General features: G+C 38.7%; 1 protein-coding gene across 15 annotated transcripts in view; it reads right to left on the minus strand.

Moving 5' to 3' along the window:
• UTRN (utrophin) overlaps nucleotides 1-27,758 on the minus strand; it is a 580,255-nt gene that overhangs the window by 77,385 nt on the left and 475,112 nt on the right. For all 15 annotated transcript variants that reach the window (XM_089333656.1, XM_089333655.1, XM_089333653.1 and 12 more), the window contains 5 exons: nucleotides 25,975-26,121; nucleotides 23,171-23,249; nucleotides 19,296-19,356; nucleotides 5,532-5,593; nucleotides 2,319-2,393 (listed from right to left, as the gene is read on the minus strand). In XM_089333656.1, coding sequence (XP_089189782.1) covers nucleotides 2,319-2,393; nucleotides 5,532-5,593; nucleotides 19,296-19,356; nucleotides 23,171-23,249; nucleotides 25,975-26,121 — 424 coding nt within the window. The remainder of the gene's footprint in view (nucleotides 1-2,318; nucleotides 2,394-5,531; nucleotides 5,594-19,295; nucleotides 19,357-23,170; nucleotides 23,250-25,974; nucleotides 26,122-27,758) is intronic.

Here is a 27,758-nt window from a genome sequence, read left to right on the forward strand (position 1 = left end):
CCGACCCTGACCTAAAGTAGCTCCCTGGAGCGATGGGGCCATCTCCCCAACATCACGCTATCACACAAGGCAAGCATATGAGAAACAACCGTTACAGGTGATCATAAAGTACTGGAAAAATTGGAGGCAGGTGGGATTAGCTTGTAAATGCTTCCAAAGGAGGTAAATTTTTAACAGTGTATGGGAGGAATAAAGGGTTGCAGACCATTGCAGAGGAAGGGTCAGGGCACTGAAAGCAAACAAAAAGGATGGGAAAGGAAGAAGCAGATTAATCATCAACAGGTGAGCCCTACAAGGGGCACACAGGCCCCAGGCTGCAGGGCACTGGGGGCAGAGGCAGTGGGAAAGTTGAGGCCAGCTGGCTCTAGGAACATTCCTTGAAAATACTCAAAATCCCTCACAAATCAGCACATTGCTCATTGTGCAATACCAAATGTCCTTTAGTTTAAAAATTGGAGGACTGTCTGCTGTCCTTCTCAGATTTGAGGGAATGAACTGAAGGAGGCAGTTTTTTTTTTTTTTCTTTAGGGGTCAAAAAAAACCACCAAATGCATTTATTTGTTTATCCACCCAGAAGTACTACTGAAAACTGGGCCCGTGTTCATAATAACACAAAGCAGTCTCCTGTCCATGGAGATTTTGTGGCTGAGTCATTTGTCCTCATTTAATAGCTCATCAGGCCCGAGACGACCTTCCAGCACTGTCAGCTGGATACAGGACGTGCAGCTGAGCTGCTTTCGAAACTTCTGTCAGCACAGGCTCACTGAGCGGACTGCACGTCCCCTTTGTGTGGCCATAATTTACTTCCTATTCTCTTCTGGCTCAACATACAGATCACCAGCCAGAGTGTGTGGGCTTCAACATTTCATGCTGATTACTCCACAATACTTGCTGCAACTGTCACAACCTACTAATTATCTGTGGGGTTCTACATATTTTGTGACAGTCAAGGCCATCTCGGTCTTCCTTCCCATTGTCTTGTCTGCAGGTGTTTTCTAGCCCTCTAGACTTCACTTCCACACATAAAATGTTTATTTATTTGTTTGAAACAGAGTGACAGAGGGATACACAGAAAGAGAAGAGACCTTTCATGTGCTGGTTCACTACCGAATTGTTCACAAGGATAGGGGCTGGACCCAGCTGAAGCCAGGAGCCAGGAGCCAGGAAATACTTCCTGGTCTTACACAGGGATACCAGGGGCCCAAAAATTTGGGCCACCTTCGGCTGACTTCCCAGGTGGGTTAGCAGGGAGCTGGAACAGAAGAGGAGCAGCTGATGTTTTCATATGGAATGCCAGTGCTGCAAGTGTTGGCTTAACCCACTTTGTCACACCACTGGCCCTGGTTTTTCTTATGCTGAAGTGCAACATTGCTTTGTTTTCTCTGAATAATTCTACATTTCTCTTTCTTCAATTCTTCTCATATAACCACCTTAAAATTTGTTGCCAGGGTTGACTGAATTTTAAGGAACAGAGTTTTGAACCTCACATCATTTATTTAAGTGTAACCTTCAAAGCTTTACTGAACTGCCTAGACATATAATAGCTATAAACAAAAGCTGACAAACACACATACATAGATTTTTCAAACTCCTCTATCTTACAAGTAAGTAGAAGTTAAGTATAACTTTCCACATTAACTATCTGATAATGCCTAAATGTTCTTAGAATAGACTCAGTTATCAAAACTACAACCATAAATAGAATCCAGATAGCTTAAGTCACTACTCTAAGTATTCATATTTCTATTTAAATTTAGGTTATTTGGGAGTAGGGCAGACAATAACCTTTTAATAAAATGTCTATCACAGACTATCACAACACACTTCACAGAAAAAATTCATGGATAATATTGTCTCAAAATACATTCAATAGAAAACAGAGTCTTTTCTCAAATTTACCAAAATGCCAGTTTAATTTTGGATCAGGAAGGTGACTTTTCATGGTTTCTTTGGTACATGACTGCATACTGTCAAAATATTTGGAGCCCTGTACTTCCAAATGAACACAAAGTCTAAAAATGCAATGGCCTATAACCTTGCTTCCCTGATTTAGTTCTTTCAGCATAATTTTTGAAATCACTTTTTATGTGGCTCTTGTGTTTTGGCTAATTTTGTTCTCCAGCTGAGAATAGCACATGCTCATTTGCTCTACTAGATGGGGCAAATAAAGCTTTTATAACAACACAGCCAACTCCTTGAGCAAGGTACACTGAAAGATTAACTCTAGAAACATATAATCCTCTTCATTTATCTTTTTCTTAAAAAATGAAAAAGGCAACACAGAGAACCCAGTGATCAACTTTGATAGAATAACTCACAACATAGTGCTTTCTGTAGTCTTCGTATTTTGATTGCTGTACGGTAGGCGGAGAATCGTACATTATTCAGGTCAGCTGAAATGGAAAAGAGTGCAAGTCAAAAGCATGCTTAGCATTTACCTGATATTGAATGCCAAGAATGTATTTTCTTGTTTCAGATAATGGAAAATATCCTAAAAAATACCATAAAATATATTTAAGAAAATTATCAATTGATAAGATTATTAATGCCATATTGAGGTATATTTCAGAGCAGAGCTCTACAGAAAATTCCATAAGAACCATGTTTAGATAGATGCCATGGCTGAGAATTTGATATTCTAAACAAAGTATATCACTTCAGTGGGCTGAGTACTTGAACTGATGGAAATTGGAAGGACCTCAGAAGCAAAGTCTTCCAATTTCTCCCATCTCCAGTCTCCTGCCCATTTTTCTTCCCTAAAGTGAGCAACAGAAATCTGAATTTTTCTCTCCCAATGTGGGACAGAGAAAATAGAATTCCTTTTCTGCCAAGAAACAAGGTCATTCACATCTATTCCCTTCTCCCTTGAAATGTCAAATGACTAGTTTTCTATCCTATGCCTGGAGAAAAGACATGCCACATGGAGAGGCCAAAAAGAATCTGAACAGACAGGCCTTGCTGGTTCTTCCCCTCTTACTCTGTCATCATCAGATCACTCTGTTTTGTCCAATCACATTTCTATAAAGTTGCTTACTCTACATTGAACCTAAGCATAAGAAGACCCAGTTTTCCCTGGGTCTCTGGGCCTTAAATTCTGAAAGCTCCTGTTAATGGTTGTTTAAGTGTTTGAGTATCCTCCAAAGGACTATGTCCCTGGCATCTTCAGGCGGAGGGTCCTCTGTCCTCTCCAGCGGAGGGGCATTCCCTTCCAGTTCGTTCCACCCGAGGACAACGAGATTTCTTTCAACCAGGTTGTCCATCTCAGAACTCATAAAGCTGGGCTACTTCTCTATGCTGCTTTCACTATGATCTGTTGGTTGTTTCTGCCCTTTTATAGATCCTATAATCAATATTCAATCTTTGGAACAATGGACATTTCAATTTCTTTCCTTGAACCCTAAGGATAGAGTATCAGAGACTGGTAGGATTAGAAGAAAATTCAGAATTCATCAAAACTTGTGCCCTGGTTTTACAAATTAAGAAGACCAGTAGCTTTTCTCTTGTTTGTTCAACCATTGTAGCCCTTTCACCCACCCAAATGAAAGTTCACAAGGAAGTCCAATAGTGAAAGAGGAAAAAAGGGGCCCTGTCTTGTTGAAATGAGAGCATGAGAGGGATTCTTAGGGTGCTGCTGTCCCCTCCTTTAGCTAGCCAGGGAGAAAATATAAGGAAGATGATTAAACAAATCAGCTGAAGTCAAATGCTATATATTTTAATATGAATATTGAAACAAGAATTTTACCTAATAGATTTCTTACATTTCTATATTAAACTGAATTTAGTTTTTAATCATTTAGACTTGGCAAATTTGATGAGATTTACTAAGTTAAAGGCAAATTTAAAACAGTAAATTGGGGCTGGCACTGTGGCACAGCGGGTTAACACACTGGCCTGAAGCGCCGGCATCCCATATGGGCGCCGGTTCTAGTCCCAGCTGCTCCTCTTCCAATATAGCTCTCTGCTATGGCCTGGGATAGCAGAAAATGGTCCAAGTCTTTGGGCCCCTGCACCCACATGGGAGAGCTGGAGGAAGCTCCTGGCTACTGGCTTCGGATCGGCGCAGCTCCGGCCGTTGTGGCCAATTGGGGAATAAACCAGCAAATGGAAGACCTCTCTCTCTCTCTCTGCCTCTCCTCCCTCTCTGTATCTCTGACTTTCAAATAAATAAATAAATCTTCAAAAAAAACCACAGTAAATTGGCAGTTGCTGTGTTACAGTATTTTTTTTTCAATTATGAAGCTGAAGTTTAACATGAATCAATATTAGGAGCCCAGTGTTGTGGCATAGCAGGTTAAACCTCTGCATGCCATGCCAGTATACATATGGGTGGCAGTTCAAGACCCACTGCTCCACTTCTGATCCAGTTCCTTGATAATGCACTTAGGAAAACAGCAGAAAATGGCCCAAGTGCTTGGGTCCCTGCACCCATGTGGGAGACCTGGAAGAACCTGCAGGTTCCTAACTTCAGCTTGGCCCACACCCAGCCATTGTAGCCTTTTGGGGAGTGAAACAGCAGATGGAAGATCTCTCTCTCTCTCTTTCTCTCTCTCTGTGTGTGTGTGTGTGTGTGTGTAACTCTGCCTTTCAAATAAAAAAGACAAATCAATATGAGGGAGGTAAAACCTGCAATTACCTCTGTCCCTATAAATCAACTCTGTTTATACTATTTCAAACCACATATTTTGTTAAGAAGAAAACTAATATTGATTTACTGCATTACCTTTAGAAATTCAACTGCTTTTTAATACTAAAGACATGATCTTTTCAACATAGTATGTCATGTAAGAAAAACGTGGTAAGTTTTCATTCTAAATACAGAGTTCCCAGGGCTGGCATTGTGGGACAGTGGGTTAATCCATCGCTTGGGAAGCCTGCATTCCATATTAAGGTAAAAGTCACAGCTACTCCTGAGCTACGAATCCAGCTTCCTGCTAATTTGGCTAGCAGGCAGCAGATCATGACCTAAGACTTGTGTTCCTGTCACCCATGTGAGAGACCCAAATGGATTTCATTGCTCCTGACTATAGGCTGGCCCAGCCTGGGTACGGTGGGCATTTGGGGAGTGAACCAGTAGATATAACATTGATCTCTCTCTCTCTCTCTCTCTCACTCTCACTTTTCTCTCTCTCTGCCTTTCTAATCAATATTTTTTAAAAGATTTATATATTTATTTGAAAGGCAGAGTTACAGAGAGAAGTATAGACACAGAGAGATATCTTCCAACTGCTGATCCACTACCCAAATGGCCACAATGCCTGGGGCTGATTCAGGCTAAAGTCAGGAACCTGGAACATCATCCGGGTCCCCCACACGTGTGGCAGGTGCCCAAGCACTTGGGCCATCTTCCTCTGCTTTCTTGAGTACATTAGCATTGAGCTAGATCAGAAGTAGAGCAAACCTCAGGTGGCAGTTTAACTTGTTGTGCCACAATGACAGCCCCTCCCCAACCCACTCCCCACCTTTTTAAAGAAAAACCCACAGTTCTCAGTTATTTAGGTTAATTCATTATTATTTAATAAAACAACACTCACCAAGGGATTGAAAGAGCTCGGTCATTTTAGGATGATCCCAACAGGTTGTCTGTGTTTGATGGCTGGGGAAAAGGTAAAATTTAAAAAGTAAATAATAGACTATAAGACATAATATAGGTCACACAGAAAATACCTGAATAGGAATATTTTCTCAGATTTTTAAAAACACAAAACTATCACATGATAGATCGCTAAGACCCAGTGCCCAATTATTAGTATGTGAAATATCAGTAACAAATTTTATTTGAGCAACTATCCTATGAAAAGCAGACGAAAAGTTTTTGCTTTACCTATTTGAAAAAGAATTTTGCCTAAAAATTAAAACCTAGATTATTAAGTGTGACTGCTCTGTGCCCCAGGCTAAAGTTTGATCGGACCAGATCCACAAAAGTTCCAGCATTATTTTACTTCCCTAAGTAAAGGTCCATTTGCAGGGCCAGTGTTATGGAGCAGTGAGTTAAAGCCCCAGCCTGCAGTGTCAGCATCCCATATGGGTGCTGGTTCAAGTCCCGGCTGCTCTTCTTTGGATGCAGCTCTCTGTTATGACCTGGAAAGCAGTAGAAGACTGCCAAAATTCTTGAGACCCTGCACCCACACGGGTTACTCAGAAGAAGCTCCTGGCTCCTGACTTCGGTTAAACTCAGCTCTGGCCATTGTGGTCATTAGGGGAATGAATCAAGGGAATGGAAGACTTCTCTCTCTGTGTCTCTGCCTCTCTCTGTAACTCTTTCAAACAAATAAATAAATCTTAAAAAAAAATTCCACTTGCATTCAGAACAAATCTTCTGACAGCAGAAGTGATATGAAGAATTTTTTACCCTTTAGAAGTCCTAAGCAACTTTCCAAAAATCAAAGAAGTAAAGAGTTTAACTGAACAAAAACTCTCCCTCTCCATTGACTGAACTTCCCTCCTCTTCGATGTTGGGTCTCTGCCTCCTCAGTGAATATTTGTTCTTACGCATTGAATTATTCTCACCTAAGATCTTTTTTTCTTCATTTTAAAAGCAAGTGCATTTTTCCTTGTACATTCCAAAATTAATTCATACATGAGTTGGAAGTCTTTGGGGAAATTATCCAAATAAATGTGGTACATAAAGTAGGTTCTTGTGTGTGTGTGTGTGTGTGTGTGTGAGGTGGACAGTTCATATCTTCAATGGGTCATGGCCTTCTATTTTGAAATAGTTTACTGTCCCTTATCTAGGCCAGAACAGAGTAATAACATTTAATAGTACTCAAAAGACTCTTTAGATGGCACTCATTTCTTGCAAAGCTGATGTGTAAGCTAAATGAAACAGCACAGTACACAGGAAAGGGTGATATTAAAATACTCATAAAATCAATATGAGATACAAAAATTAAACCTAAGTAATACAGCAAGAGGTAGAGTATATCAATGGGAGAAGAATATAATCACTTAAACACACACACACACACACACAGGTAATAGAACCTTCAAATAACCCATAATTTGTTTTGAAAAAATATTTTGTTTATATTAGAAGTTGGGTACAAAAAAATGTCCTAGAAATTCCTAAAATCAAAACCAAAACCATATAACTATAATTTGAAGACCTGCCTTGGGAACGGCTGGATACTTGTGTGGCTCTTCTGTCCAGGTTCTTTTTTTGTTGTAAGATTTATTTTGTTTATTTGAAAAGCAGAGCAACAGAGAGAGGGGGAAGGACAAAGAAAGAAAGAGATCTTCCAACCGCTGGTTCACTCCCCAGACAGCAACAACAGCCAGGGCGGGCTAGGCCAACGCCAGAGCCAGAAACTCCACCTGGTCTCCGGTGGGGGTGGCAGGGACCCAAGTACACGAGTAGGGGACTGAATCAGAAGTGGAGCAGCTGGGACTCAGACCAATGCTTTGATATGGGCTTCAGCGTCATGGGCAGCAGCTCAAGTAGTTGCCCAAAAACCACGTAGGAAGAACCAAAGTTGTTTGACCTACACTTCAACTATTCCTAGTGTGCCCCGGAGCTCGACAGAAATGCAAACTCTCAGTACAATTTCCTCCTTAGTACCCATAAGAATTAAGAAAGGATCTGCTGAAACGCAGTGTAATTCCAGTAATTCATCACGCATTGGCACTCGTTACCAAGACTGAGGTGACCTCTTGTTGTCTCTTTCAAGAAATGTCCATCTCCATGGCAACGCTACTGTCCAGAGACTGAAGTTCCACCATGAAGGAACAAACCAAGAATCCAACTACAGCCGTCAGTAATGCAGGACCAGACTTTCTACTTCAACAGCAAGCCCAAGGATGCTTTCCCTAGAATCGCAGGTGTAGCACTTCACCTCACACAACCTCTATGGAGCCACAAGGGGGGAATACTGCTATGCAGTCAGGCAAAGACCGAGACTTCCAGGCTAACACATGCTTCCTAATGGCTGCTTTTAGCTAGGGCACTGCACATTGGGAGCGGAGGGAACACACACATTTGGCAAACAGATGGAGGGAGGGAAACCGCACCTCCCTTTGTGGATTCAGTACCAGTTGATTCATTAGGCAGAACTGCCAACACTGAAAATAAACACAGCCTCTGGTTACAAGACTGTAATAGCAGCTTACCAAACAGCACTCCTTTTTAAAAAAGTAGTTGATGTAGTTAGCTGTGGATTTTTTTTTAGTTATTATTATTATTTTGGTGGGGAGAGGGGGTTAAAGCAAAATCCACAATGAACCTAAAGGCTAGGAGTATTTGAACAGCTGCAGGTTTCTCAGCTCCTCTTGCCAAAATGCTTCCAGTTTTCTGAGAGCAGGCAGCCAAAGCAGAAAAGTAGTATTTCCCTCCCAAAATAACAATGGCGTAGGTCCCAGCTAATCTCAAATATGAAAAGGGACTGGTGCTTAATATCGAGCAGCTTGATAAGCTATAAGATAAAATTGTATTTTGGTCACTGAAAATCTTTTTAAAAAGGCCACAGACATGGGAGTCTGGCCAAGAGAAAAATGAAAACGTAAAAATCTAACAAAATAGTAACTAACTGTTAACTCCAAAATTCCATGAAGCAAACAACAGGGAGCCACGTACTTGCAATGGGGGTGCCTGGCCATGCCTGTTTTGCCAGTGTAGGGAAAACTGTGATGGTCTTTGATATAAGGTAAAAAAAAATCAGTGTGTGACCTGTGAAGCTTAAATTGTCTTTGGACTATTTTAAACTCTGCCAACTGAAGAAATCTGATAACAATGGCAATGATTCTGGTCCACAGAAATGTAATTGATTATTGTCTTGTGTGTATTGACAACTTGGTCAGCTTTGCACCCAGCATCCCTTTTCTGACTATAGAGACCAGCTCAACTTCTTATTGGCTCCTTATTAATGAGTTGAATGAAATATGTGACACATGTTCTTTTTATATATGTATGAGAGTCAAGATTTCACCTATTGTAAAAATTATCCTTTAGCATCTGGGACAACCCTGCATTATACTGGACTCTATATAGGATGTATAAGTCAGTGTTCCAGTATAATTATTAAAAGTGTCCCTTATTCTTTAGTGTCCCATATAGGATAACATATTATCCCTACATTTTTTAACTTTAATAAAATATTAAGCCAATAAGGTTAACAAACTAGTATACCCTCTACATATTATCACTCATGACAATGTACTCTGACAAGTCACAGAATGTAAAACACAAGCAAGATTATATATCAGCAAACAAAACACAAAAATGCCTAATATAAGACACTATGAACTGACAGCAAAGTATGTGCATTTTTCTTAGATTGGTAAGATACTGATTTTTGCACAAACAACTGTTCTGGGAATACTTTTTAAATCCATGTGTCCCCATTATAGCGGTCTCATGCTTTTGTCCAGGAACCTTTAACAGTTGTTCAGATGGCATCCTATTTATTCTAAAACTGACAGTCAGACAAATAGATTTACTCATTACTATCTATCCAAATTTATGCTTGGAACGGGATTTTATGACTTTTCCTATTTATTATTCCATTCCTGTTAAAAATACAAAAGCATGTAAGAGAAAGCTAAAAAGAAGTGAATTAATTTAAAGTACAGGGGTGAGTGTTTGGCCTAGCGGTTATATGCTGGTTGGAGCGCCCACATCAGAGTGCCTAGGATCCAGTTCCAGCTCCACCCTCAGTTCCATCTTCCTGCTAATTTGTACCTTGGAAGACAGCAGGTGATGGTTTAAGTAGCTGGGTCCCTGAGAGACCTAGATTGAGTTCCCAACTCTAGGCTTTGGCCTGGCCTAGGCATTTAGATATTTCGGGAATTACTTGATGGATGACAGGTCTCTCTTCCTGTCTTTCTTCCTCTCTCTGCCTCTCAAACGAACAATAAAAAACTTAATTAATTAAAAGTTTTAAAAAATACAAATGTAAGGAAAAGGCTAATGGGTGTGGCTCTGGGATAAGACCATGACAGAAAAGTAGAAGATAATACACTAGTTGTCTTGGGTTCTCTGTTGTTGTAACTCAATACTGTGGACTGGGTAATGTATAACGATAAAAGGTTTTTCATTAGGCAGAACTGCCAACACTGAAAATAAACACAGCCTCTGGTTACAAGACTGTAAAAGCAGCTTACCAAACAGCACTCCTTTTTTAAAAAAAGTAGTTGATGCAGTTAGGTGTGGATTTTTATTACCATTATTATTATTTTGGTGGAGAGATGGTTTTGAAGGCTGGAGAGTTCCAAGCTGGGCAACCACATCAGGTGAGGTCCTTTTTGTTGGAGGGGACTCTAAGGTGGAGCCTGGCATGACATGGCCCAGCCAAATCTGAGTGGCCTGGCTGAGGTACCTCCTCTTCCTATAAAGCCACAGACCTATTACATTAGGGCCCCATCCTTATGGCCTCATTTAGCCTTCATTACCTCTCAAAGGTGCCACCTCCAAATTCCATGGTCTGATTAACACTTCACAGTGGAGTTCAATTTCAACATGAGTTTTGGTAGAGTCATTCGAGCCACAACAATAGCCAAGACATATAATAATTAGCCATAATGACAGCTTATTAGGTGGATGCTCTATATGTACCAAGTACTGTTCAAATTTCTGGGTGTAACCTCTCCCCACATTGCAATCCTATGCTTCAGGAGACATTATCCCCATTTTACAAATGAAGGAAATTAGGGTAGTTGGTGGTAAGATAACGTGCTCAAAGCCAAATAGTATGTAGTAGAAATAGGATTTGAACATAAATGGTCTGATTTTAAACCAGAGCTCTTGATATGGAAGCATATTTATATAATTAGGATTTTAAAATATTTCTTGATGAATCTGCCCAGATTTGAGTTCATGGTCCATCATTATAATCATTATACATCACCTCATCTTGTTTGCTTCTCTCCTACTTCTGGAAAATCCCAGGCCTAGATCAGCTCAATGACTTGCCTTTTCTGGACCTTAGCAGCTGCGGAAGAATACAACTGTAGGAAAAAATCACTCAACAGGCAGACTGAGTTTACTTTAAATATTTGCTCTGAAAACTTTAATGTCCAGCTGCTGGGAACCGAACTATATTCCCCAGTAAACTTACTTTCTCAGACTCTAGGACCATTCACTATTGCCTCCTATTTCCCCACATGGAAGTCAGTTCCCTTCTCTGCCTTAGTAGCATTTGGTTTTATCTCAGACATCAGTGAAGACCCCAAAAACCACTGGATAGGACTCTTTCATCTTCTTCCCACCAACTCAATAAACCTCCTTCTACCCGCCAGATTTTCTACCTGTCTCCTTCTGTAATTGAGGAGTTATAGGCCCTCCTGGCAAAGGTAAATTCTTCCTAATGTTTTCTTGAAAACTCTTGGGCTGCATTATCAAACTCTATAGAATAAAACTTTTCTTCTCAGAACACAACCCCTCACATATAAACATACACACACCTGCCCTGATTGTACATTTTCTGCTTTCAGCCTTCGTCTCTCCTTCATAGAAAAATCACAATGGAATAGTAAACTGTATCAACTTCCTAGTGCCTGATTCACTGCTGAAGTCATTTCTATGTACCCTCCAACTTCTTTCTTCCACCAAAACTGATCCTATCAAAATGAACCCCATGGCATTAACTGGAAGGCCTGTTCTTCAGAGTAGGAAAAAATACAGAAAAGACAAGAAACTTTCTAATAGGTTTTATGGTATACTTGAAAGTGAAACATGCCACAGAAAACAATCTCCAGAAAATAAAGTTGACCTTGGGAAAATATAGGCTTAGCTACCTGCCAATTTGCATATGTTCACAAAGTTATACATAGAAATCAAGCAAGAGCTCCCAGCTAATCAATTTTGCATTCCAGTGACTAAAGTATAAATAGTGAATGCAAATATTGGCAATCTAGGATGGCATCACTTATCTGAGTAAAACATTCTTTAAGATCTAATAGGTGATATACTTAACTTGGAATTTATAATCTCCTCAATCTCTTTTCACCCAAGAGCAGAGTAAATGAAGAATATGAAACAGACTTATCAATAATGTTGACTCACCTTGTGCATGTACCTGTGTGTGCGTGTGTATGTGTTTGTCTGGAGGACCCCTAGGGAGGCATTGTGGGGACTGGATGAGGATACCATGTAGGTTTCCTCAGGTGAGAAGTAACTTCCTGAATTCTGCCCCTGCTACATCACACACACACACACACACACACTTTATCTCTAAGCTTTTAAATGCAGGAAACCCAAGGTTATAATTTTGGGAACATAAGAGTACATTTAAAGGAAAATGTTAAAAAAGTTTGAATGTCAGCATGTCAAGAAAAAAAATTCTATCTTTTCAGAATTCAAATAGATGTGATCTTACTTGACACCAAATACTAAAAAAAAAATCATAGGATCTTCCTTTGGTAATGCCATTAGTGAAGCAGGCATCTTGATGCAGCTGGCTAAGTCACCACTTGAGATGCTTGCATCTCATATCAGAGTGCCTGGATCCAAGTTCCACATCCAATTCTGGTCCAGCTTTCTGCTAATGGGAAACCTGGGAGGCAGCAGGTGATGGCTCAACTACTTTGGTCCCTGCCATCCACATGGGAGACCTAGATGGATTTCTGGTGCAGCTCCAACTATTCTCTCTCTTTCTCTCTCCCTTTCAAACAATTAAAAATAAACAAACTTTTAAAAATGCCATTAGCTCCTCATGGTAATCAAAATACAAGATAGGAAGACTGAATCATAAATAATGAATACTTAGACTCTTAGATTTGATTATAAAGTGCACCTAAAAAATTCACACTCAGAAGCAAGTCCAAGATACAAGTATATCAAGAGCTGTAACAAAAAATGAAATGTACTACAGGACAACCCAAAACACAAAATGTCAACATTGCATGTATGGTTGATAGAACATTTGTTATAAAAGAGAAAGACAACGTTTGCTTGTGTTTTCTTTTAAATAAAGTAGAATTAAGAACCAAAACTTGGCCGGCGCCATGGCTCACTTGACTAATCCTCTGTCTACAGCGCCGGCACCCCGGGTTCTAGTCCCAGTTGGGGCGCTGGATCCTGTCCTGGTTGCTCCTCTTCCAGTCCAGCTCTCTGATGTGGCCCAGGAAGGCAGTGGAGGATGGCCCAAGTGCTTGGGGCCTGCACCTGCATGGGAGACCAGGAGGAAGCACCTGGCTCCTGGCTTTGGATCAGCGCAGCACCAGCCATAGCGGCCATTTAGGGGGTGAACCAACGGAAGGAAGACCTTTCTCTCTGTCTGTCTCTCTCACTGTCTAACTCTGCCTGTCAAAAAAAAAAAAAAAAAGAAAGAAAGGCCCTTCATTTGAAATCACCGGAAGATGGGAAATGTTGTTGTACACACCTTGGTAATCCCCAGAGAGTCTCTGCCTTGGGGGTGATTCCACTGGAGCCCAGAATTCCTAGGGAATCGCAGCTCCTAGCCCTCATCCCTCAGATTCTCAAACCAGGGACAATCAGAGCATCTATCCACATCCTGCAGGTCACCTGCTACTGCACTGGCCTTGGGGAGCCATGCATACACCTGCCTGAAGGTATCAGTGCCAGAACTATGCTCCTACAGTAGAATTTATCATTTTTTTGTTTGTTTGCTTTTAAAAGTTAAATTAATATCTCTTAGATTTTTAAACACTTTTTATCTCTTTCATTTATATTTTAAAGTAGGGATTAATTATAATTTTTCCATCTGGTTCTATATCTATTATTTTACTTTATAATCATCACAGAAAAAAAAGATATGTTTATTTCACAAGTGTTTAAAGATTTACTTATTTGGGAGAGAGAGAGAGAGACAGAGACATTCCATCCATGGGTTCACTCCCCAAATGACCTCAAAGGCCAGGGCTGGACCAGGCTTAAGCCAGGAGCCTGGAACTGCAACCAGATCTCCCACATGAGGGGAGGGACCCAAGTGCTTGGGCCATCCTCTGCTAACTTTCCAGGCAGGGAAAGGGAGTCGGGAGCTGGATTGGAAGCAGAGCAACCAGGACTTGAACTGAGCCAGCACTCATACGGGATGTCAGTGGTAGCTTTGCCTGCTGCATCACAACGCTGGCCCCTTATTTCACAAACTTTAAATCATTATTTCTGCTCTTTTTATATTTAATAACAATATTCTATTTTAATCTTCACAAAATTAAAGGACAGATATGTTTCTACTTGTCTTAATGGCCCCACAAAGATCCTCCCTGGATTATATAGTTATATAGTAGAGCTTTATTAACTGCATCCCTGATGCTGAAAATGCAACTGTACAGTAAGGTTGATGGTCTATTTTAATGCAGTGGAGCTCAGAAACTGAGAAGATTCCAAGCCAAAATTTTACTTCATGGACCTAGCAGTGCATAGACGAATGGAAGGAAAGGCAACGTCTTCCTAAAGACCCAACTAGTCTGTTGTCTTTGGAAGACAGTGTAACTCCACATAAAGTATCTCAATTAACCAGGACATTGATAAACATGCTAGAAAATTCCCAGTGATAGCTTGTTGATCACCAGCAGCTGCAGGACAGGCTGTCTGCTGGTCAGTTTTTAGGTAGCTGCTGTATGCTTACAGGTATGAAGCTGCCTCTAAGCCCAGCTTAGTGACCCCAGGGTGCTTACATTCTTCTATAAAGCAATTTCACTCTTACCTCCCCATCAGCAGGGTTGGCCCAGTGAGCTTTAAATATTTATTTTCAATAAAGATAGAGCCACAGGATATTTCTTAGAAAACAGACTCTAGTATATTTTCTCATGTTTCAAATTTATTTGTTTCTTTATCATTAAAACAAAAAATGCAAGTTCTATTCATGGAAAGAGACTCAAGGCATGTCCAAAGAGTTCTCCATTTAGAAGGCTCAAACCAAAATGATACCAACCCCCCTCTTGACAACAGAGGATGAAAAAATTAAGGCTGTGCAGGAAGCTTTGCCAGATATCTACTAAACTTCCATTGTTAATTATACATTTATTTGGGGTTTACTTTGCTGTAAGTTTTCTAAAACCTCTAAAAATAAGATACTTATGTTTAGTTCTTTTTTGTTATTATACATATATTTTGTTAGCTTTGAGAATCTTACCGGGTAGATATTTGGATACCTCATTGCTGCCACCCCACCCCTCGACCATTTTTTTAAATTGTTTATGTGAAAGGCAGAATTAGATAGGAGAGACAGAGAGAAAGATCTTCCAGCTGCTTTCTCACTCCCCAAACGGTTGGCAACAGCCAGGGCTGAGCCAGGCTGATGCCAGGAGCCAGGGGTTTCATCCAAGTCTGCCACATGGGTGGAGGGGCCCAAGGAATTGAGCCATCTCCTGCTGCTTTCCCAGGTGCATTAGTAGGGATCTGGATCAGAAGTGGAACAGGCAGGACTTGAACCAACACCCATATGGGATGCTGACACAGCAGGCTTAACCCACTGTGCCATAGTGTCGGCCCCTCCTCTGCCCATTTTTAGGAAAGGACTATTTCACTTTCTCACCTTAGATAAGTTCATTATACTTTGAAAAAATATGCAGAAATTTATTTTCCAAGATTTCATTTCTAACTAGAAACTTTATTTTTTTCCCAGCAGTTGATGGATTGGGGCACATAGAGGGTGGCCAAGGGAGGTGGGAAAGTTACCTAAAAAGCTCTTCAAGATATTGATAATGGACACAGAATAGAGAGCAAACATGTAAAGGGAGTGATAAATTAGGAAAATCTTGATCCACATCTGCTCAAAAGGAGGAATTCTAACAAAAGAGAAATGCAAGATAGTGGTGTTTATAAATATAAGTTAGCTTATTCTGGGCATAATATACTGTCAGGAGGCAGCATTACAGAGTGGTCAAGAGCTCTAGAGTGTGACAGAGTCCTTGGTTTGAATGCTAGCTCTCCCATTAACTGGCTGTGTGATCACAAGCAAGCTGTGTGTGTACTCACTCATTGCTTATTCATGTACTTACTAATGGGGGTAATGACAGTACCTAAACTTCACTGGGTTACTGTTGGGCTTAAAAGAGAAAAACCATGTACAGGATTTAGCATAATGTCTGGCAATCCGTGTTCAAAAATGTAGTCTATTACAATGATATTTATTATTACCCACTACTACTATTTATTATTATATTTTTATTATTTCTGGAAAAAATGCAGAAGCAATTAACATTACATGATCAATGTGACATATTAGGAAAATCCAACCCAAAGCTTTTATCCATAATTTCTTCTATCCCACAAATTCCCAGGATATTAACTTTGAGCTGAGGAAGTGAACAACTTACACAAAATACAGACACATGATTGAAAATTCACAAAGGAAAACACCAGATTTTTATGACAGACTTTTGTATTTTGTGAAGGGAGGCAGGAGCCAATTTCAAATTTTCTTCAACTAAAATGAGCTGGAATTGGACTACAGAAGAAAAAAGTCATCATATCACTTTCAGAAAGTCTACCTATAGGTGGACAGTGCAATTTAAAAATGTGCTTCAATTTAATATTTTAGGAAATAGAAGGAGTTATATTACATATGCTATTACAGTAACAGTAATAGCATATAAATAACTTAACAGTAACCCAGTGAGGTTCAGATCTATATCTTATCATCTTCTAAAAACAAATGATTCATGGAAACACTGAAAAATGCATATTCATATTCATAACATATTTATAAAGAATTACCTAGAGACACAGAAATGCATTGGGAGCCATCAACGTGTATTTTGACTAATCTATAAAATTTAAATATGAAATATAAATTTTCCCATATTCTCCTTTCTACTTTCTTGCTATACTCTAGTATTAGAGTTATCAAACTATATTTTTTTTAAAAAAGATGTATTTATTTATTTGAGAGGCAAAGTTACAGACAGGGAGAGACAGAGAGAGAGGTCTTCCATCGGCTTGTTCACTCCCCATATGGCCACAGTGGCCACATCTGTGCCAATCTGAACCGAGGAGCTGGGGGCTTCTTCTGGGTCTCCCACGTGGGTGCAGCAGCCCAAGGACTTGGACATAGCTTTCCCAGGTTATTAGCAGAAACCTGGATCAGAAGTGGAGCAGCCTACATGGGAAGCTGGCACCACAGACAGAGGCTTAACCTACTATGCCACAGCGCTGGCCCTTAAAAGTATGTTCTTAAACATTGAAAAAATCTAGAATTTGTCTCTGAATATGACTTTATTATTGGCCAACTTGATATGTTCTAATTTGCCCCAGGAAATTCGAAGTCCATAACAATCATGCTGAACTTTTCAGCATTTTTCTTCTACTTACTTGTATAGCCATGCAAAAGAAAGTATGTATGAAAGGCTTTCCATTTATCATTGACTCATTAATTTATTTGAGAATTAAATTATGTTTTCATAACATTTCATCTGGAAATATTGGCTTTTATAACTCTACCTCCAGAGTTTGATGGTCCTTCTTTATGAGGAAATAAACTCTTTAAGTTATACAATAGAGAAAGTACTGACTCTGGTCAAATCAGTCTTGTAAAAACAGGAGAATTTGCTCATTAGAAATGGAAAAAGTTATATTTAAGAAAAGCAAAACTTCATGATGATGTAGAATATATTTTAAGATGCTGTACTCCTAAAGGTTGTTAAAAGTGTCGGCCATCCTTCAACCTGGCCCAGTCCCAGCCACCGTGGCCATCTGGGAAGTGAACCAGCAAATCGAAGATCTCTCTCTCTCTCTCTGTTTCTCCCTCGCTCTCTGTAACTTCACCTTTCAAAGAAATAAAACAAATCTTAAACGATAATAATCTTAATTGCATCTGAAGTCTTAATTCTTTCTATATAAGCTAATACATAGATTACAGGGATTAGGATGTGACAAGTTTCCCAGGGATCAGGAGGAGCATGATTCTGCGTCTAAAAGTGAAACAAGTATTATTTAGTTCAAGTCAACACTCACGTAAGAAAATTAAAGTTCTCTAATACTATCAATACTGTTGTTTTCATAATATGGAATAAAAATGTACTGCTTTAAAAGTAGATTTAATTTTTACGTATTCTTTCAATAAAGACACGTCAGTTTGCCCAACTTATATCTTCTTCCATCCATGTTTGTACAAATTTGACAGCAGTCCATTACTTGGACACTTTGTTCTTATATTTATCACAACTCAGTCAGCTTATGTGGCACATGGTAAGAAATATTAAATTCCCATCAGACAATGTATCACTGTCATAAAACTTTTGTTATATGTTTTGGCAACCACTAACCCTGCTCCCCACAAAGGATAAATTCCAGACTAGAAAGCTCCATAAGAAGCCACCACAGGGAAGCATCAAAAAGTTCATAGAAAATACCATATTATGAAAAACCACTGCATGGATTTCAAAAAATATTTTGCACCAAAATAAACACCTTTTAATTCTAACTTTCCTTAAGTTTTTTGAAGTTCCCAGGTATTTCACTAACAGACTTCACATATAATGTTTTCAGGTAGAATAGTATTGAAACAATAAATTATCAGTGATTACTAGAATTTTAGATATACCTCCTTTCCCCTTAGGAAAATTATAAAAGAAACTTGGCCCAGAGATCTGCACTCACCTTGCCTCAGGTCACACAGCTAATCTGTATCAGAACTGACTCCTGATAGTAAGTGAGCATTCTCACAATTATGATGCTGGTCACCTTACAATACAAAGGCTCAGCTACAACTCTACAGAGTTGTAAATCAATACTACATTGTGCTTTAAGTCAATAGCTCTACTAACCTACACTGAAGGGCATGTAGAAGTAATATTTTATCATTCTTTCCTGTCACACTATTGAAGATGAAGCCAAGGATCAAGTCTTACTAAGATTCCATGTAAATTATTTGAAGTTTACAAAATGTCACACGATAAGAGGACACAATATGCAGAAAGGAGAAACTAAGCTGAGAACAAAAAGGAGATTAATTAATCATGCAGATAATTTCTACAAGACAAAGAAAAACTTAAAAATGGTTAACTTCTTCGTGATAAATTTCTGTTTCTTTTTGGTGGATTAAAATGGAATACAATAAATTTTATATGGATTTTTCTAGGATAAACAAACATGATTTAGAACAAATAAAGTTTGAGACACCTCATACTGTCAAGTGTATTTAGCAATTTTCTACAAATAGTTTGATCTCTCCTTAGAAACTAAACAGTTAAACATACCGATAGGCCTAACTTAAAAAAGACTAAAAAAAAACCTCTGATTTTTAAACTGAGTTTTTCAAATATTAAATATTTACACTGCTCCCTTCAGATACTAGGACTGAATTCCATTTAAAAAGTAATGAGGAGGTGGGGGAGGCTCTTAAGTTATCAATAAACCTTTATTTGCTTGATATTATAAAGGAGAATGAAAATCCACTTACTTGATGTAATAGGGCACTTTATTATGGGAAATGGATCTTTGCCACGGCAGCTGGACTGAAGCTGAGGAAACAAAGGGAGGTGATTGGAGACATGGGTACTTCGAAAGCCTTACACCTTAATGCAAAACAACTGCACACGTTTTATAGCCGATCCAGTGAGAACTGCTCTGGGTTTCCAGCTAGTTTCCTATAATTATGAAATTGACAAGGCAAACAAAGCTGGCTTCAAACATTCATTTGAAGTGAGAAGAGAAACAACACAGGTTCAATTTCTAATGCTAACGAACCATACCTGTTGATAAAAATACTTTTTGAAAAAACAAGTTTTCTTGTTTCAGACCACCACAGTTTACAACTTAATGCCATCTGGAAACTGTACTCCGAATATATTATTTGGTGAAGCTAAAATCAAAATTAATTTCATCTGATATATTCAAATTAAAAACTAGGTTTCCCAAGACTGATTTTTCCAGGTCACTAATAACATTCCTTACTCTGCATTATATTAACAGGAATAGCTATTGAGCGCAGATGGCATTTAAACAAATTCAATTATATGAAGACTTAAAAAGGCAAAATTAAAATTAAAATACGCAAAGGCCTATAAAGAACCAAGGCAATCAGCTGGGCAGAAGAATCCCAGATACTTATTTTCATCCAAAATATACAGAAACCACAGTTTCTTGTTTCTGTACTAACCATTGAGATTTTATGTTTATTTTTTATTGAGGTACATTTTTCCTTACAATTTCAGTTACTTCTTATTTATAAAAATACAGTATTCCTGCATTAAACCAATTTAAGGCTTACTTAAGATGAGTAGTTCATGTGCATCTAGAGCTATAATAGGATTTTATTAAATGAACTGGAAAGAAAATTAAAATAAAACTTTGTATGAGCTGGCGCCGTGGCTCACTATGTTAATCCTCCGCCTTGCGGCGCCGGCACACAGGGTTCTAGTCCCAGTCGGGGCGCCAGATTCTGTCCCGATTGCCCCTCTTCCAGGCCAGCTCTCTGCTGTGGCCCGGGAGTGCAGTGGAGGATGGCCCAAGTATTTGGGCCCTGCACCCCATGGGAGACCAAGAGAAGCACCTGGCTCCTGCCTTCGGATCAGCGCAGTGCGCCGGCAGCAGTGCACTGGCCGCGGCGGCCATTGGAGGGTGAACCAACGGCAAAGGAAGACCTTTCTCTCTCTCTCTCTCTCTCTCTCTCTCTCTCTCACTGTCCACTCTGCCTGTCAAAAAAATAAAAAAATAAATAAAAAAAAACTTTGTATGATTATCATGTAACTACTTTTCACCAATGATCTTTTTCTTGAATCTCATGTCATATTAATATCGTACAAATATATAGCATTCTAAACTTTTCCAAGCATTTTCAAATATACCTTTTGATAAGGAAGCCAGCAAAACACACATTAAATTTTCATTTGAAAGATGAGAAACTAAACATGAAGAAATAAAATAACTTGCTCAAAGAATGCCATCTAAATACAAGGCCATGCTCAGATGTGATCTTGGGATTTCTGAACACGAGTACACCAAGTTTTCTACTCAACAATTCTTCCCTCTTTGCAAAATGCAGCCACTTTTTTCTCCAACCGTATCCATGAAAGACTAAAAAGGGGCTGAAAATGAAAAACTAGATATGTTAAATTTCTTATTAGAGCCAACCTCCTTTCAGTGTTGGCACCAGGCTAATAGGCTAGTTTTTACTTTGTGCCTAACTAAACAGGCTTCTTTTATAAAATGGCAAAAGCCCAAGACAAATAATAAAGCCAAAGATTCCAAGCAGCAAGGGATAATGAATATTAAATTTACCAATTGTGATTAAATTTACTAATTTGGGATTTTGTCTCCATTCATTTTAATAATTGTTTTGATTTGAATAAGTTAGACATCCTTGGACTGTACTGCTAGACAATGAAAGATCATGTGATAGAATTTCACAAAGTAGGTATGAATTTCACAATATTTCATTTCCCATAGAACATGAACTTGATTTCTATAATAAGAGTGTGGCTGCTGCATGAAAAGTGTAGGGTTTTGTCAATATTGATAGATGACATCTTTAGTACTGTAAAGATAGTCTCAATTATTTTATAAATTCCTCCTTAATTTGGTCTGAATATAAAGCTTCACATTCTATAAAATTAATTTTAAGAAAACTATAGTGGCCGGTGCTGTGGCTCACTAGGCTAATCCTCCGCCTTGCGGCACCGGCACACAGGGTTCTAGTCCCAGTCGGGGTGCCGGATTCTGTCCCGGTTGCCCCTCTTCCAGGCCAGCTCTCTGCTGTGGCCCGGGAGTGCAGTGGAGGATGGCCCAAGTGCTTGGGCCCTGCACCCCATGGGAGACCAAGAGAAGTACCTGGCTCCTGCCATCTGATCAGCGCGGTGCACTGGCCGCAGCGCGCCGGCCGTGGCGGCCATTGGACAGTGAACCAACGGCAAAGGAAGACCTTTCTCTCTGTCTCTCTGTCTCACTGTCCACTCTGCCTGTCAAAAAAAGAAAAAGAAAACTATAGTACTTAATGTCTAATGAGTATACTGTAAATCTATTTACTGTATCAACATCGATGCATCCTGGCCCTTGTGGACAGTATATTCTAGGAAGGGCTGCACATCACTCACTCAAAGATAAACTGCCTGACAGCTGAGATTCGGGAAACAAAACATGTGGCGTTAGAGGGCAAGAAATAAATTATTGGGATCCTGAAATTGTGAAAGAAATGCCCAGTCTCTTATTGAGGCAAAGTAGTTCATCAACAGATTTCTGCTTCATCAAAAAGATTAAGAGAAAATACAAAATGTAATCAATTTAGCTAGAAGACAGTATTTTAGTTTTCTATATTGCTATAGAAACAAAGAAGTTGTCATAATTGTGAAATAAGCTTTCTGTACGTTTCAGATGTCACTTCAATTTAACTGCTTTTTCACATATATTTGTCAAAGAAAATAAAAAGAAAGGCATTAATATTTTCTGAAAGTATTTGTACCAAGGACTCTGTTAGGTGTTTGGTATAATTTGATATGTTTGGCCATCTAACTCTCAGCCATGTGAGGAAAGAGATATTGCGGTATTTCATGAGGAAAACACGTTAGCTTTCAGAGATCTGCAGGTCTGCTCAAAGAATGAACATTTAAACCCGATCTGGATGACTTAAATCCTACATTCTTTAGCATCCTCAGCAGTGAATGATAAATGAACTAGAAGCTCAAAGATTTCATGAACAACTGTCCATAAATTAAAAAATTCCCAATTGGAGAACATTACATAAAATGTATCTATTGCTTTGGCTAAATGAGCAACATTTGATCAGAAGAAAAGTTAAGTGTGATCTCTGCTAGCCAAATAAAGCAAAATCCTCTAATTTAAGATTTCTAGGGTGATAATTTTACTTTAAAAGCCGCAGGTCCATTTTACATAAATAAGCATTTTTACAAAGAAAATTAGCTTAAAATATGAAAATATAAAACTATTTCTTTATAATGAAAATGTCCCGAACATTCACAGATGACAAAGCAATGATAATAAGATACTTGATAGTTATAACAAACGGTCAAGGGAAAATCATAGCTAAAGATGAAATCGTCTTGGTTTCACTTTGAAGGCTAACCTAATGTCACCACATGATTGCAAATAATAAGTAGTAAACAATGTTTTAATCAATGTTAAAACTCCCTATCCTCTTATCCATTTACCTAATATAAACAAATATATGAGTACTTCAAAACTTTGTGGAGAATAGAATCGAAAGATAAGTGTATTTACCACATCTTTGTAGTGCCTTAATATTTATAACAAAGAATATGGGTCCTTGAATGCAAGAGAAAGAATACGCTAGGGAGGCCCAGCAAGCTTATTAGTACTCACTAGAGAGAAAGTGCTGAGAGGATGGTCCAAAATCCCTGTGGGCTTCCTGAAGCTGTTTAAGGCGATCATCCACAGAAACCTACACAAATAGGCACACAAGACAGATGAAGTGATTTGAAAATGAAATGTCAAAACAAAGACTTTCATAGCATCCTTGACTTAAGTACTATACTTGCAAATGATAAAATTTCCAAAGATAATAGTGCTTATATAGATTCCCTCTCTCTCTCTGGTCTCAGAGTAACTGTGAAAATAGACTATTTCTGGTGTCAAGCGACAGTAAACAATGTCAGCTACTCTTCTAAGCAATTCATCTGAATTACCTTAATCCTCATAGTAACCACACTGGCTAAGTATTATTATTATCATCATCATTTTACAGATAAAGAAACTGAGACACAAGGTGTACTGAAGACATAAACTAGTAAGTGGCATCAGTAATATTCATACCCTGGCCATCTCCATCTGGTTCCAGAATCTATGTCCTGCCACTCAACATTCCCTCTAGAGTGGCATACTTCCTCTAAAGCATCTCAACTCGAGAATCAGGCATGGGGTCAGGCGCCAATCATCTCTCTTATGTAAGGAAGATGACAAACACTTCTGTAGGGAGCAACTAACAAAGAAGCCTAGAAGCCTCCAAGGGCAACTTACATGATAGGTGGGCAGGTAGGTAGACAGACAGATGATAGATATATATAGATGATATATATAGATGATAAACAATAGACGGACAGAATGAGATGATAGACGGTAGAGAGGAAAAGAGAGAGAGAGAAAATGCTTGTGTAGAATACTGAATGCCTTTTGCTTGCCCTCCAATTTCATGTCTTACTGATCATCTCCAGCAGGAGTGGAGATGTAAATGTGCATGCCATTTCATATGCTCTATACATCTGTTGACAAAGATTCTACAGTTGGCTCTCTACGTTAGGAAAATGCAGAGCTGCCACACTGAGGAATGAAATGCAAACCCATCACAACTGCACATAGCCTACTGACATTTCCATTTCCTATTTTTCTTGTTTCTTTGTCAGTCCAAGGCTAGTCAGCTGTTCCACTTGGACAATCTTAATTTCAGTTGCCCTTAAATAGAACTTGTATATGTCTGGCTCACTGGGCAGCTCTAGTTTCTCATGTTTGGTTGGCTGTTTAAATAACATCTTTATGTACTTTTTTCATTCAAATTCCACATTTCATGTTAACAAGTAAAGAAGATGGTATTCTGCCAGCACAAATGGACTCTTCTTACTCGACGGCAACTAACATCAGAGTTCCAGTGGTTACAAGGACCATATGGATAAGAACAAAATACATATCCTCTTTCAGGATGAACATGTTCCCTGACTTCCAAGTTTTGGATATGTGATAAGAGGAACAGGATCAAGACACCCCAGGAGGGTCTGGCACTGTGGCATAGCTGGGAAAGCCATTGCCTGCGGTGTCAGCATCCCATATGGGCACACAGTTTGAGTCCTGGTTGCTCCACTTCCGATCAAGCTTCCCGCTAATGTGACTGGGAAAAGCAGTGGAAGATGGTCCTTGGGCCCCTGCACCCACAGGGGAGACTCAGAAGAAGCTCCTGGCTCCTGGCTTCGGATTAGCTCAGCTCCAGCCAAAGTGTCCATTTGGGGAGTGAACTAGTGGAAAGAAGATCTCTGTCTCTGTCTCTGCCTCTGCCTCTGCCTCTCTGTAACTCTACCTTTGAAATAAATGAATAAATCCTTAAAAAACAAAAAGAAACCACAGAAATTTCACAAGAAGATAATGAATCAGAGCAGTGGAGCTGAAGAGAAAGAGCAAAGGTCAAACACTTCTGTGTCCCATTCATTAGGAAAGCACACAGGAATTTAGCATATTTTTGCCTTACTAATCTTGGATTACTGCAAAAAGAAATGATGTTAAATATTACATAGTCATTTTTGCCTCCTTAAATTCATTAAGAAAATATGAACTATTATGTTTTGCTGTTTTAGTTAATACAGCAAAACTATTATAAAATACCATAGCTTTAAAACTGAATGTTTTTATGTGCTACATAAAAGCTGTATATTTATTTTACTAAATAGCATATTTTACACTCAAAACAGAGAAATTGGTAAAAATGATTTTTTTTTCAGTCTATTCAATTTAATAAGCTAGGTCTCAGGAAAAAACACAGGCTTATAACAATTCCTAGAAATCTGCCATTAAATGTGGCAAAGCTCTACAAAGATTGACCCTTAAGCTCTTGATTGGCAAGTATGGTGCATTGCCGATATCCAGTATTGCTGATATCCGGTATTACTCAAGACAGCTAATTGTAGTTTGGTTGTATTGCACATAGGATGAGAAAGGTAGGTCAGAAGTTATTAAAATAGCTGCATTAGGGCTGATAAAATCAGAGTGAGAGATAAACACCACCACAGCATAAATGTGAAAAAAAAAATCAATATTCCTAAATAGCAACTAGTTAGAGAAAAAGGATGGAGATTGTCTTAATTTTTCAAAAGAAAAAAATACAGTCAAGGTAAGAAAATGACTCCTTTATGAGCCATTATGGGAAAATTACTGTGATTTATCGAACCTTTTATATTTTTTTATAAATATCATATGGATAGTACATCAAAAAATCAAATGAAAATCTATGTTTATAAAGATATGACACCCTTGGGTCCAAGATGCTGAAAGAAAAATACCTAATGTTGTCATATGCTAAAGTCATTCTCAAATACAATCAATGATGGTGTGTGTTTGAACACGGAGGCAGGGTTTAAAGGCCATTCAAGGTGTAAGACTACATTAGGAAATGGTGAACCTGATACCTGTAAAAGCTTCCATCGCATGTTAAGGTCATCGAGCTGGCGAGACATCTTTACAGAGGGATGTAGGTCAAGTGGAGACAGCTGACTGGATAAATCATTCACTGTTTTCACTTTCAAGTTGATTGGTGCGATTTCTTCTCTAAATGCCTGGATAAAATACACAAACAAAATGTCATCATAACAAAACATAACAGAATCCAGGATTTATAACTTCCCTTCAAAGAAAATGCTGAGGCCATTTGAGAGTTCATCAACTTCAGCTACTCACTCATTATCAGTAACTAAGACGAACAGTACAAGAGTTACTCTTTATAATCCAGAGATTCCAACTGTGTAAAGATAAAAATTATAATGCAAAACCATTTGAATGATTAAGTATTTTCATTATTTGCAAATTTAGTCTGGCAAAACGTTTGCCATTATTTTTGCTATACTGATTTCTAGTCTTGATTCTATTTTATTTTTCTTCCATATTTTCCTTTTTAAACATATTAATATTGCTCTCATATTATTTTTTCACCTGAATCAACAACTTGATTTGAACATGTTTCCAATTAAAATTGTTAGAAAGCAGCAGGCAAAGATAACGTTCCCAGTCAAGAGCCTACACCTATTGTATACTGGAGAGCTAAAGTCTGTCCCTTTCAAAATCACTTATAACTGTCTGTGGTTAAGGGTGGGGCAGGAAGAGTGGAGTCTATAAAAAAAGAGATAAATGAGTCTCAGACCTGAAACAACACCAGGGAGCACAGCAAAGTGCTGGTATGTATGAGGGTAAGGAATGTATGAAGGGACTTCCAGAACCTTCTGGAAAAACTGAATTTAAAAAATGAGTTTATTTTGATGCAAAAACTCTTTTTGAAACCCACGCTAAGTTTTGCATGATACATATTTTCCATGAACTTTTTGAAGAAATTTCATATATGAAGGAAAGAAAAAACAAAATATTTCAGAGACTGACAATGGTAATATATCCTGGGAGAGCCAAGAGAATAATAAGAACAGTAACTTTTCTCCATTCTCCACATAATCCCATCTACCTCTATTTTATGTTTCCTTGTTCAATTACTCTGTCCAGGTCCTTTAAGCCTTTGAAGGATTCAATTCAGGTGTCCCACCCACAGGGGCCTCTTGCTCCCAGCTCTGGCTGGAGGTCCCACTCTCTGGGCACTCTCCTGGCTTTCTCCTGCCTAGCCAAGACTACAGCCAGCAGAAATTGGGTTTTAGGGTGGAGCCATTCTGATTATTTGAAACCCTACCAAGCAAGTTGTTAAATATCTTGAATATCATTCCTTATCAGAGCACTTAGTTCTTGGCATTAGGAGTTTGTAGACTCTTGATGTCCTCAACAAAGCATGGAAACTTCTGGAGAACAGATCCTCCCCAGTATTCAACATGTGCCTTGCAACACAGAGGGGCAGATTCATTTCTACTGACAAAGACCCACAAATAGAAGAGATCAAAGGCAAATTCAATCCAACTTAGCATGGGAAATTAAATTGGGGAGTTAAAGAAAACAGTGTACAATAGTCCATCAAAAAGTTTGTTGAAAAATGTGCTGAAAAGGTAAGTAAATCTATGTGCAAAAAATGGACATTCATGCATCTAAGGGGTCTTCAAAAAGTCCATGGAAAATGCATATTATGAAAAAAACTAAGCATGGATTTTAAAACAGTTTTGCACCAAAAATAAAACTATATCTTAAATGAAATTTTGAAGTTCACTCAGTTTTAAATCTCTGGTATGTCACAACATTATACTTAATCATTTGCAAAACTTAACTT

This window comes from Oryctolagus cuniculus, chromosome 5, assembly GCF_051225735.1.
Source record: "Oryctolagus cuniculus isolate XC-2025 breed Fujian yellow rabbit chromosome 5, ASM5122573v1, whole genome shotgun sequence".
NCBI lineage: Eukaryota > Metazoa > Chordata > Mammalia > Lagomorpha > Leporidae > Oryctolagus > Oryctolagus cuniculus.